Source organism: Pholcus phalangioides, unplaced genomic scaffold (assembly GCF_987345545.1).
Source record: "Pholcus phalangioides strain wild (caught in Gottingen) unplaced genomic scaffold, Ppha-v1.0 ptg000008l_1, whole genome shotgun sequence".
NCBI classification, from domain to species: Eukaryota; Metazoa; Arthropoda; class Arachnida; order Araneae; family Pholcidae; genus Pholcus; species Pholcus phalangioides.
Window position 1 is genome coordinate 14,365,914 of NW_028301601.1, and position 14,149 is coordinate 14,380,062.

At 40.7% G+C, this 14,149-nt stretch overlaps 1 protein-coding gene across 2 annotated transcripts in view; it reads right to left on the bottom strand.

The window, feature by feature from the left end:
* The window catches only part of LOC149083872 (sushi, von Willebrand factor type A, EGF and pentraxin domain-containing protein 1-like), a 440,661-nt gene that overhangs the window by 31,523 nt on the left and 394,989 nt on the right, over positions 1-14,149 (bottom strand). For both annotated transcript variants that reach the window (XM_089234250.1, XM_089234248.1), the window contains exons 13-16: positions 10,980-11,204; positions 4,444-4,776; positions 996-1,268; positions 721-894 (exon numbers count right to left, since the gene is read on the bottom strand). In XM_089234250.1, coding sequence (XP_089090376.1) covers positions 721-894; positions 996-1,268; positions 4,444-4,776; positions 10,980-11,204 — 1,005 coding nt within the window. The remainder of the gene's footprint in view (positions 1-720; positions 895-995; positions 1,269-4,443; positions 4,777-10,979; positions 11,205-14,149) is intronic.

Here is a 14,149-nt window from a genome sequence, read left to right on the forward strand (position 1 = left end):
AGAGCCAAATCCATTTTTTTAAATCGCCGAAGTGTAATACATATCTATATATAGTATGAACGAAAGTCGATATGGCATCGGTTTTGGCGTAAAGTAACCTGGTCAGTGGGTTGGTTTGGCCATTTATTGCCGCAGAACTGGCGGACTACACATTTAGCCAATAGGAAAAATGTGATACATGTCTATATATAGTTTTTTTCCGACACAACCCTGCCTCTTTTGAGATAACGGAAGTAAGTTGCTTTGCATCTCTGTCCGGGGTTGTGTGTGTGTGTGTGAGCGGTTCTATCTATCTATCTATATATAGCAGCTGTATTGGATTAGCTCCACGTGACGAGAGAGAAAACAAAAGTGAAATTTCAGAGGAAAAAAAAATAAAAATAATTATATAAACATAGTTTTTTCAGCCAAATTTTGGAGGAAAGAAATGATTACCGCATCGTAACTGTGATTTGATGGGTCGCCATAACAAACTTGGACATAATTATCACGAAAAAATACGCCAACTTGACGGCGATCCCGTATCAAGTCTTTTGTTATCCGACTTTTGGCGAGGGATCACCGGCCATTTTGCGAACTGGCCGGCCCATGTCTTCATGTCGGACATTGGCCGGGTCAATATTTAACGAAATTGTCCAATTCAGGAAGTGGCCGACCCCGTCGCGAATCGACCGATATATTTCGGAGAGAGATTACTGACAATAACATATATTTATTTACCTTCTGGGTATTTCCTGTACGAATGGCTGACTTGCCAGTGAGGGATACCGTATTTACGAATCCAAAGGCACTCCAAATGCAATATTGTTCCAGGGTAAACGATCAGTTTCCCGTCGTTGCTTTGGGCTATTGGTCCGAGTTGGTGTCTGAACAGAATCGTTGGTGGCCTTTCCACTGAAATAAAGGAAAATTTAAAAAGGAAAGAAATGGTTTATTATATTCGAGGAAAATTATGGATCACATTATCCAGTTTGTAAACTTAAAATGGAGCTCACGGGCATAGTCGTTCTCCTGGGAAAGTCCGAAGCAGGACGGCTTAACGCCGTCCCAATCACCCATCACGCAACGCCTCCGGACGCTGCCGATCAGACTAAACTTCCCGATGTCCTTGCAACGGAAGACTAGCTCGGTCTGCGGTGGGTGCTCGCTGACATCCTCAACGATCAGCTGATCGCCCAGAAATGCCACCAAGTTCTGCTCTTTGTTTTGGAAGACGCAAGACTTGTTTCTCCTGTCCTCTGGGGATTCGGGCTTCTCCGATTCAGCGTCTGAACGAAATGAGAACAAATTTGGATCGAATTGTTAGTAAAAAACACACAGGAACATTTACAAAAAAAGACATATCGTTTGGGATTCCCCTTCATTTAAAGCAGGGATTCTTAATCTATGGGTTGCGACACAAACTTGAGTCGCCGGAGATTCCTATATGGGCCGTTTAGATTAACTAACAGCCAGGAGCTCTTGAGTTATGGGTCCCGATTCTAACTTGATTCACCCAAGTTTCCGAGATGGATCGTACAAACACATTTATACCCAGCGACTTTTGAACTATGACCACACGACCCAAACTTGATATGCAGGGGCTTCCTAGATGGGTCGTAAAAAATCCACTAACAGCTAGGGACTATGAACTATGCGTCCCGATTCAAACTCGATTCGCCGGGGCTCCAGGGAGGGTCGCACAAATACGCTTACAGTCAGGGATTATTGAGCCATGTGTAGAAACTTAGACTTCATTCGCAGGGCCTTCCTAGATGAGTCGAACAAACCTACTTGCAGTCCTGCTAGAAATGCACCTATTGCATTACTAGTTTTACCAATTTCAAAAAATAAATAGTCCCATGGGTCACAAAGCTGATCTTGTTATTGATTTTGGGTCCCACCTGAAAAAGGTCAAGAACCCCTGAGATTTAAGAATTAGAAGTAGTTAGCAACTTTTAGGGTGATATTCTCACCGACACGGTTCTAACTTTAAATTATGGTCACGAAGTTTTGATAGAAGCAGATCGATACGGATTGGTTAAAAACCTGAAATCAACCAATCAGTGTCGTTCTCCTATCCAAAAATTGGGACTAAAGTTTAAACCATGTCGGTCACCCTTAATGAACAGCTTTACCGAGAATTATCTACGTTATTTCACGGCATGGATAAGCCGAAGTTGATCCATGTGCTCGTAGTGTTCAATCTCAAACGTAAAACAGCTAGATGGGCTTGACGAGACATCTAGCTTCCTTAAAAGCCTCTTATTTTAGCTCAGATTTTTTTTGTAATGTTGATTTCTGAATGTAACATTTCTTCCTATATCCTAAAATCCATTTTTTTCCTAAAAGTATACATTTTTATATGCCCCCCCCCCCCGTCCTCAAACTTCCAATTAGAAAGTTTTTGCCCAGTCTTTTCAGGATCCAACAAAAGAGATCCTATTGATGTTCATAGAGATATTCGAATTCAAGAAATCATAGAAAAGTAGGGAAAGGACAGCATATATTAGGGAAAGGAGTCCGTTAGTTTTGCCTGTTATTTCCCAAGTTTTCTACGATTTTCAAATTAAAATATCTCAGTGAATATTGCAATTACAGACATGAGATTTTTTTTGTTGGGCTCAAGAAAAGCTAGGGCAATAACTTTCTTCTTGGAAATTGTGACAGTGGGACCGTATAAAAATTTAGATTTTTTTTTTTCTTAAAACTGGTACAGCGTAATTTTAGAACGCACTTTTACACACATTTTTACTTTCCGCATTAGCACTTATAGGGCACCTCGGAAACCATTGTTGCCCCACAGTTTTTAGCATATTTCAGGCATTTCTCAAGCTCTGACAATTTTTAAAGTAGCCTATAGTTCAAGTCGGGCTCCGTATGGTATATATATATATATATATATTCAAAATTTCGCTAAGATCTAAATTTCGTCTAAAACTGTGGATGTGTATAGAGAACATACAGAGAGACAAAAAAAATCAGTTTTATATATATATATATATATATATATATATATATATATATATATATATATATATACACTCGTGTGCAAAATTAAGAGAATTTGTACATTTGTATCTGTTTTCCCAAAAAGTACTGACTCAAAGGTACTAATAATGCCACCGAAGAAGTATGCAAATATTCAGTGTCGAATACATAATCGTGCACGTGCGTGTGGGTGGAGCTGTGACCACGGAGGGGATGATAAGGGCACGAGGCGTTTTCCACGATTCGTGTGATTGTACTCCACGGCGACACTCGCCGTGTTTGTCGCAAGAATTTGGTAAATTTTATAGGCCATCAAAATGAGTAGCCACGAACGTATGGATGACGGAATGAGATGGAGAATCGTCGGTAGATTGGACAATCACAATGGCAGGGCAATCACAAGTGCAGGTGGCTACAGAGCTCGATGTTATGCCCAGTGTCGTCTGCAATTTGTGGAAACAGTTTCGGGACACTGGATCCATATCGAGAAGACCTGGACAAGGTCGTCGAAGAGCCACGGAGACCAATGAGAATCGTTATCTGGCACTGTCAGCACGGCGCCACAGTACTGCTACAAGCATCACAGCTCTCACGTGAGCTGCATGTTGCCACTGCAACTCGAGTTTCACGGTTTACTGTTGCCCGAAGGCTCCGTGAAAGAGGGCTTTATGCCAGAAGACCCGCTGTTTGCGTCCCGCTAACTGCAGCACACAAGAGAGCGCGTTTAGCATGGTGCAGATAACATCAGCCTTGGACCAGGCTTCAGTGGAGCACCGTGCACTTCACAGATGAGTCGAGATTCAGCCTGGACACTGATCCTCGACATACACTCATCTGGAGAGAGCCTGGTACCCGATACCATCCCTCTCACATCAGGGAAATGGACCACCATGGTGGTGGAGGTGTCATGGTCTGGGCAGGCATCATGTTTGACGGCCGAATGAATGAACGCCAGGGTCTCTGGCACCGGACTTATCCCGTTGCCGAGATCTATTCCAGCCCAGGTTCGTGGCAGAGTCTGGAACAAAGTGATTGTGTACACCTAACAGTCTGAGTGTGTAGCTAGTGTTGTGTATGATATTTCAGTGCTGCCATCTACACTTCAAATTGTGAGTGAAGTGTAATGATTGAATATTTGTAACGTTGTAGGCCTGTTGCTCTCTGTGGCGAGACTTTTTAACGGGGAGATCGGCTCGCATTCGCGCCTTGAAGTTGGGGACCACAGAAAACCAACTTCAGCCGACCACCACTGTGGGGTTCCAACCCGGATCCTCGCATCGCGAGTACGTAACTGTAACCTCTCGACCACCACAGCGGCCATGTTGGACGGCCGCACACCCCTACATGTGTTTGGCAGAGGGTCCGTAATTACACTACAAAAGTTTAACGCGAAAGTTCTTTTATCAAACTTTTACAGTGTAATCCCGGATAAAAAGTCCTGAATAACTTTTAAAGTTAACTTCTCAGTCTTACCACATCGATAAGCTCCCCCGACCCAGTTGCCGTCCTCGCACACGATCTTCCAGGTGGTCTTCTCACCCGTCAGACCGGTCACGCAATTGAATCGGACCTCCGTGTTGTGAGGGTAACTCTTCGGCGCTGTAATCGTTTTGTTGCCGTCCAGCTCGATATTTGAGTCTTCTTTGAAAGGTATGAACTGTCTCCCGACCGGGTACATCAGGGTGTTCTGCTGCCTTTCTGGTGGACCGCATGATCTCCATCCGACGCCGCTCGGAACTTCGACTGCCATATTCTCCGAGACGCCATCCTGCTTCCGATAGCGTATGTCCGCTTCTTGCACGCCATCTACAATGACAGAGAAACAAATATTTCACACGTGCATTTACAAACGAGACAATTCGCACCTAGTACAATAGACAATGGCGTAAAAGATGAATTGATGAACGGTGCCCAGATATGATCATGTATCTCGTTTTTATTAACTCAACGGTGGCTGGGGGGGGCATAGATATAGCCCATAGATATAACGCATAGGGAGCAAACATATATGTGCAATTAGTACACATATATATGTGTGTGTAGTTAACTCATATTCTCCTAGTAAAGATATCGAGTGGGGACACTGTTGGCGCGGATGAATTGGAACTACTACTTTACCGCACACCAACTCCGGTCATATATCACCATACGGCAATTTCCAACCAGAAGAGTTGGGTGGGAAATGAAAACTCCTTCCACATCGGTGGTCGCCCCAGGCTCGGTAGGTAAAAATGAATTGGAACTGGTATATCTATGGTTAGCTGTGCGAAGGGATCCGTTGTACGGCTAGATCGGCGAGCGCCTCCGCAATCATATGAGATGCAGGAATGGCCACTGCTCCCCCCCCCCTCGAGTTTGCCCGATCCTTCGGCATCCTGCTTCCGCAGTCCAAGTGGCGTGGTGGTGGTAAGATTCTCGTCTACTACCACGAAGGTTGCCATCACGGTCTTATGTTCAAATCCGGGGAGAAGATAAATATTTTCCCTAACGAGCTCGAGAGCAACCACCGATAGATGGCGCCTTCGTATCCACCCCACCTCATTAGTGGGAGTAAATTGCAATATAGCGGATGTGGGCAGAATTGGTGTTTGATCAAGTGGTGAAGACATCGACCGAAATTATTATTCTTTTTGGAAGGCGTTTTGACGTACAATAAACGCAAATGAATAAAAAAGAAAATCGTCATTTTTGGCTCAGGTGTGAAGAGGTTACCTTCAGAATTCGTCTGAATTCGAGCCTAGTAGCCAAGGTCTATAAGATGTTTCCCTAAAGTACCAAAGTTTGTTAAGAGGTGTCGCGAGTTTGACACCAGATTCGTCCTGGTCAGAAAGTTTCCAGAGATATAACAAAAACGGTCACAAAATATGACCGCAGAAAAAGAGGAAATCTCACACCGAAGAGTTGGCACAACAACTTCTCAGTGAGTGGAAAAAAATATGTTGAATGTTGCCGTTCAGAATCGGAAACTGTAGAGCCCGGTACAATTAACTCTTACGAAGGTCTTTTAACAACTGGCTGTTGCGAAGATATATTTTGGAAAGAAAGAACATTCAACTGACCCTGCGGGGAATCGAAACCACGTCCTTTCACTTTCCGGGTGAACGCGCTAGACCACTAGGCTACAGAGGCACCGAATCTCTCAATCTTTCCTAGGAGCTCGTGTACACTGAATGGGACAAGGATGACGTCACTCTCCGCTACCTCCTTCGTATGGTAGCGGAGAGTGACGTCATCCTTGTATAAGTCGCCATCTGGTGGCAGCGTCAGCAGTTGTGAGCTTGGCCTGAGTCTGGTCCGGCCGTCCATGTACGGTCCGTTACAGTTGCTGCACTCGTAACAGTTTGGCTTTTCTGAATGCACTCGTAAGTTTGGCTTTTTCGACTGCCCTCGTAACAGTTTGGCTTTTCCGACTGCACTCGTAACAGTTTGGCTTTTCCGACTGCACTCGTAACCGTTTGGCTTTTCCGACTGCACTCGTAACCGTTTGGCTTTTCCGACTGCCCTCGTAACAGTTTGGCTTTTCCGAATGCACTCGTAACAGTTTGGCTTTTCCGAATGCACTCGTAAGTTTGGCTTTTTCGACTGCCCTCGTAACAGTTTGGCTTTTCCGACTGCACTCGTAACCGTTTGGCTTTTCCGACTGCACTCGTAACAGTTTGGCTTTTCCGAATGCACTCGTAAGTTTGGCTTTTTCGACTGCCCTCGTAACAGTTTGGCTTTTCCGACTGCACTCGTAACAGTTTGGCTTTTCCGAATGCACTCGTAACAGTTTGGCTTTTCCGAATGCACTCGTAAGTTTGGCTTTTTCGACTGCCCTCGTAACAGTTTGGCTTTTCCGACTGCACTCGTAACCGTTTGGCTTTTCCGACTGCACTCGTAACAGTTTGGCTTTTCCGAATGCACTCGTAAGTTTGGCTTTTTCGACTGCCCTCGTAACAGTTTGGCTTTTCCGACTGCACTCGTAACAGTTTGGCTTTTCCGACTGCACTCGTAACCGTTTGGCTTTTCCGACTGCCCTCGTAACAGTTTGGCTTTTCCGACTGCACTCGTAACCGTTTGGCTTTTTCGACTGCCCTCGTAACAGTTTGGCTTTTCCGACTGCACTCATAACAGTTTGGCTTTCGTTTTTTTTTTTGGCTCGGCAATCATCTTAAATTCATCCTCTAATGTACGTATTTTATAAAGTTCATGCATTACTCATTCCACTCCCATTCGTGCCAAAATCCGTCTTTATGATCATAATGGTAATATAGTCACATGATCAATTTACTTCAATAAAATGGGGGAAAAATACTGAACACAATCACAACTTTCTGTAAGTTCGAGCAAAAATGGGTTGTGTCGAAAGATTTAGCCTCTATTATATCCATTTTCAGATCATAAAAGATGGATGATCTCTGCCATTTCACTTTTTCCAACATCAGTTCTATCCAAGAAGCGTCTCAGGAGGAAAAAAAAATTCCCATTACAAATGGACAAAATCCTCGGAGATTAGATCAGATTCCTCGTTCAACCTCCTGGAATACAGGAAAAGATTTGGGGGGGGGGGAATGGCTGGGAGAAGGGGAAAAAAGTTCGCCATAGTTATGTAGTAAACAATTTTCCGTTTGGCCAAATCCAGATGTTTCCTCGGATAAGAGAAGAAATATAAAAGACGAAAAACGTTCCCCTTTTCTTTTACTTTTCGGTTGACACGAGTGCACAGTATCGCTGGAAAATTCTATTAAAATCTCTACCCTTAGAAGCCCCTGTTTAGCCGAAAGGAATTCATCCCGTCGGAAAACTCATCAGGTTCGTGTCATTCTGTGGAAGAAGCTTGTCATTCTGGCACGACTTCGTCTACGCCAACGTGCAGCCGAGTTCGCGTATAACATAACCCCTTGGCGATTCGAGAAGTGTATGTTATAACCGACGTGCATAAGCAAGGCCTTGAAATTAGCTTATAAAGTAGTTGCATATGTTATGTAAATGTGATAAATAAAGGTCCTTAAACATACTTACGAATCATAATATAAGTTTGATAAATTTATCACTTTTACCGCCGAGTGTATATAATACCCAAGCGTCGCTGGTAAATTTCATTACTATTGAAAGAATTATCACTTTTACCGGGGATTATGCATAATAACTAAGCGCCGTTGGTAAAATTTATGAATATTTGAAATATATCGCTTTTGTCTGTGATTGTTCATAATATCCTAGTGCAATTGATGAATTTGATAAATGTGAAAAAAAAAATCCAAATGAGTCTAGGGTGTGTGTGTGTGTGACGACCCCGTCTAGTGAGACCCCAGTATAATGTTAATAAATTCTATGATCATCCCTCAATGTAATGATGCAATACTTGAATGAAGTACCATATCAAGTACAGTATATCATACGCTATGATTTATCATGTTTACCAACAACGCGACGCTTGGTTATTATGCACAATCACCGGTAAAAAAGATAATTTTTGCTAGGACTTATCTAATTTACCAACGACACTTGGGTACCATGCATAATCGCCGGTAAAAGTGATAAATTCAAGGAAATTTATCAAACTTACCAAAATGCTCGGCGGTTAAGTAACAACCTGTTAATAAGTATAATAACCGCATTTATCACATTTACAGTGACATATACATGCAGGAACTGCATTATTGAGATTGTCGCAGACAAAATAAGCTTATGCAGCACGTAGTTGAATTTAATATAAAATTGACATATTTTTGGTTGATATATACATATGTCCTGAGGAGTATTAAACATTTATTTGAGTACATGATATACCGAAAATGCATAAATTTTTGCTCAATTTAATTGATTTCACTGACGTTATTTGGTTTTATGCTAATAGTTTTAATTGAAAGTTGTCATCTCATAATTATAATTAACTTACAAAGAAACAATTAATGTCCATAAATTTTGTCATCAATCAACATGCGCTTTTGCACATTCTTTCAACAAGTAGATTTGATGCTTTTAAGGGGGGTTTCATACATTTTAACATGGTGAAAAACTATGCTTTAATTTAAATTTCATTAAAATACTACTTGACAATTGATTTACTTCAAATATTTTACATATAGTTTTGATTTTATGTGCTATCCTATGCGAGTATAAAGTTTTACACACTTCTGATACTTCATTTGTTTTGTAAATATTCAATGAAATACATTAAAAACAGCTTAAGCACGTGATAAAAATACCATGAAATCAATGTAATTGAATAAAAGTTCATTCGAAATATAAAGGGAACTGTTCAGTTCATGAAATGAAGCAAAAGTTTGGGATTTCATTGACTAAATATAATTTAAAATGAAATTTAAAATTCAAATTTTAAAATTCAATTTCAAACAAGATGGAGTAAAAGAAATCGCAGACATTTCCTTGAACTAACTAATTTAACTAATAATAGTTTCTTTTAATATTTGCAAAAAAATTAAGTATCAGAAGTGCGTAAAACTTTAATACTTGTATAGGATAGCACATAAAATCAAAACTACACGTAAAATATTTGACATAAATCAATGATTAAATACTATTTTGAATGATATTTCAATTAGAGCATAGTTCTTCACTATGTTAAAACGCATGAGGCTCCTTAAAACATGCAAATTTCTGTTTTACCTGATCATAACAATTGTGTTTTTTATCACTGCCATCTACCATGTGATCCAAAAGTATCAAAAAAAAAAAAAAGTGTCGACGATGCTGTTAATTTTCACAGAAATACAAGTACGCAGTAATAGGTAGCGCTTTCTAGCCATCCACCACAGGCGCTTATCCAGAGTACTATGTTGGGGAGGGAAAATTAGTGGGAGAAAAGCTCTTACGTAAATATACGTCCCGTATTTTACGGGCGAAACCATTATTTTCAATTGTATGTCTGGCTCTTAGAAGTTATCTACTCTAGATAGATAGATAGATAGAACCGCTCACAGCCCCGGACTGATGCAAATCACCTTACTTCCGTTACCTCAGAAAGAGGCAGAGTTGTGTCGGAAAAGTTAGCAAAGATTTATAGTGGTCGCTCCCCTTGCCCCGTGCTCGCAAGTTTCGAATTACTCTCGTCGTTCTCCCCATGAAGACAGTCATCAACTCAATGCAACATATAAACTATTTGACAAAAATGGGGGACTAAATCCAATGTCTAGGGAGAAAAATTGCACGTGCGCCCAGTGGCACATGAGGACCGAAGACCACAGCCTGGGATTTCGAAAGAAGTGTGAAAAGACTTGTGGGCAAGAAAGAAGAAAAAGAAGCTGGCATGTTGAAGTGGGAGAGATTTGAGAATGGTCAAAATACACAGTGCATACAAATTACATATATACAGCGCCTCGACTGTGACGGGAAACGAAGAAACAAAGCCTCCGTCCACAGAGCTGAGCAGTTCTGCTCGCCCTTCCCCTTACAGAACATGCAATATATATATATAAACACACAGAATACACGCAGAGCCCGCACTGCGACGGGAACAATCAAACAGAGCCTCCGTTGACAGGTGCTGGGCATTCACACTCGAATTACATGCATACATTATTTACTTTACAAAAATTTCCCTTTTTTATACTACTGGGAATGCACACAAACATTACTATGAAGGTGGTATTGGGTACAAATATCACCATGAGCTCATAATTTTTTATAGAAATAGCTCCCGATTTTTTTATAGAACCATCTATCAAATGTGATTATTTCGAATAAATATTTCGATATTGAAGAAATCCCCACAACTTTCTGTGAAACATATCACCCGAATACAATGAATGTTGCACAAATAATCTTTTTTTTTTTTTTGGCTTCATTTTTCCAGATTTTGCTTTGCAGCATACGCTCTAGGTTAAGAAAGTGTTGGTTTTGGTATGTTATATCATCACAGTGTATGTTTCAAGCTGAGTATTTAGTAATAGAGGTAAAAATGTATGCAAGGGAATGGGGGCAAAAAAAATCAGGGATTACAAAATCGTATCCAGGGTATGTTATAAGTGTGCTAGACTGTATTTGGAATATCACTGTTTGCTTACCTGGCGATGGAAGACCGGATGAAGATGACGACCTTACTGTGTGATGAACGCAAGATGGCGGATAAGGCCTGAGATCACCCTCAGTGCATCGGATAGAATCGTCCGTTATTTTGACATATTCAGATTCGCATTCGAATTCGATAGACGATCCGTGCGATATTGTAAGGCCGGATCTGTATCCACCGAGGTAGAATCCCTGAGGTATGACTGGTAGCTCACAAGGTTCTAAAAAATACGTAAAAATTAAACATTAGTATAATTCCTTACATATTGTACATTGAAGGACCGGACACACCCCGCTTCCCATCTCAGAGAGACATCGAAGCTTTCCCGGGGGATGGGTGTATCCGGAAATTTATTAATTTATGTGAAAATAACAATGATATACATATATACAATAAATAATCTGGAATAAATAATCGTACAAATTGTGATCATATAGCATCATCCACAGATAATCAGTCCGTAATCGTAATAGTCCTTATATAAATAATCATAGAATAATTTTTGTAACATATTGTACAACAATATGTAACGTCGAAAGTTAACTTTCAAGTGCTAATTCAAAGCCGCGGCCTGTTAAAAAAATCTCAAAAAAGCTTTCTTTTTCATTGGCATTCTAATTCGGAATTTTGTTGAATATTTATTCACTTTTTGAATTATACTTCATATTATAAAATGTATTTAGGTGGGTTTGAAAATGAATCTGTCTGCAAGAAACTAAAGTTGTGTCCAACTTTTTTGCTCTGAAGAAGAAGATCTTGCTCAACGACACAAAGATAGAAGAACTAGAAAGCTATGTATGCCTGGGACAACGAAATCATTAATGAAATAAACAGAAGGATCAGGATTGGATGGAGCACTTTTGGCAAAAACTGTATAATTCTGAAAAGCCACGTGACATTATGCCTGAAAAGAAAAGTGTTTAACCAATGCGTGCTACCAGCACTGACTTATGGAGCTGAAACATGGACACTCACAAGCAAGACGATACAAAGGCTACAGGCAACACAAAGGAGCATGGAAAGATTCATGCTAGGCATCACAAGGACAGACAGAAAACGAATCACTTGGATAAGAAGCCTCACAAAGGTATATGATAGCATGAAAAGAATTAAACGTTTAAAATGGAAATGGGCTGGACATATTGCAAGAAGACAGGACAATAAATGGACCACAAGTGTTCTCGATTGGTACCCCCGTGGTGTTAAACGTCCGAAAAGGCGTCTCCCCACAAGATGGATCGATGATACGCGAAAAGTGGCTGGAATCAACTGGATGACAAAAGCATCAGACAGAGAAAAATGGAAAAATTTTTAGAGGAGACCTTCACCCAGCAGTGGATTGAAAATGGATGAAGGTGGTTATAAAATGTGATTATTTCGACTAAATATTTCGTTATTAAAGAAATTCCCACAACTTTCTGCGAAATTATACATCAAGATATCATCCGAATACAATGAACGTTGCACAAATAAGTCACTTTCCAGCTTTGTTTTTCCGGGTTTTAAAGAGTTAAAAGAATTTTTTGAGCCCTTGCATACTGTTAATTAAGAGTTACGAAGCTTTTGGAAATTTGTTTTTCTTCGATAAAAACCTGAAAACCTTGTGATTGGTGATACTGAGATTCCAACGAGTAGCTGTAACTCGTCAAACCCTCTTCATCATTACTCTGCAGATTCTACGAGCAGTAGCGCAATATGCCATGGCTAAATAAGTTGATTATGTTGGTGACACCTTAGGTTCACCTGACATCATAAAAGCCACGAGAGGAAGATAAAGTACAGTAGCCCGTGTGTCCCACGGGTCTACCCAAAATAATTGAAAGCAAACTGAAAATTTCACTACTATAATCAATATTAAGGGATTAGATTGATTAAATGTGGTTAATATGAGTAATAGCTATTTACATATGTACCCTTGGAATACCTAACCTCATCGTTTTTAGGAACCGAAAAGGAAGCTTAAGACGACGGATACTCTTTTTTTTGACAAAAACTTCACCAGGGCTAATAGGTGGGGCTAACCACCAAGTACCATATTCACATTTCAATCGTGTTAAAGTGCAAAAATTTATATCAAAGATACATTGGCAGATGAGATCAATCCCATTCAAGGAGTGTAACCTTTACTTTTTTTTTTTTTAGACTTATCTAATGCAGACAGCGGGTAATTACAGTACTGATTTGGATGGTATATAAAGACTATCAGCTTTGTGGCTTCTCAACTTTGCGACTGAAGTTGGCTTGCTGTGGTTTCCAACTTCAAGCCGCAAATGAGAGCCGACCTCCTTTTAAAAAAGTCTCGCCACAGGGAGCATCAAGCCTACAACGGTACAATTATTCAATCATCACACTTCACTCATAATTGGGTAAATCGATGGCAGATGGCAGCACTACATATAATAAGCTTACGCAGAAAAAAACTTCACGTAAGTTCACAACACGTGCATTCCGGAATGTGTCAACTCGTTAGATAGACAGATAGAACCGCTCACAACTCCGGACTGATGCAAAGCACCTTACTTGCGTGACTTCAAAAGAGGCAGAGTTGTCTCGGAAAAAGTTAGCCAAGATTTATAGTGGTGGCTCCCCTTGCTCGCAAGTATCGAATCGCTTGAGTCATTTTCCCCATGAAGACAGCCATCAACTCGATGCAACGCACAAGCAATTTGACTAAATGTATAGCTAGGGAGAAAAATTGCACGTGCTTCCCAGTGGCACATAAGGGCTCTGTAATAACGGAGCCTCTGTATGATTATTAATAATATTAATAAAGATAACGGAGGCACTGTATGATTATTCCCGTCGCAATGGAGGCTCTGTGTGTGTATATTGCATATTCCGTAGAACGAAAGGGAAACAAAACTGCCCAGCACTGTGGACGGAGGCTTTGTTTCTTCGTTTCCCGTCACAGTGAAGGCGCTGTATATATATTTTGTATACATATTGTGTATTTAGACCATTCTCAAATCTCTCCCACTTCAACATGCCAACTTCTTCTTCTTACTTGCCCACAAGTCTTTTCCGCACTTCTTTTGTAATATCAACTCGTTAGACATTCCGTAGAGGAACGTGTACGACACGTCGCGATGTGCATGTACGGTTAAGTAGTGGTAGGTCTGTGCATGTGTAAGAAGTTGTTCAGCCTGAGGGACCGTCGAAGATTTT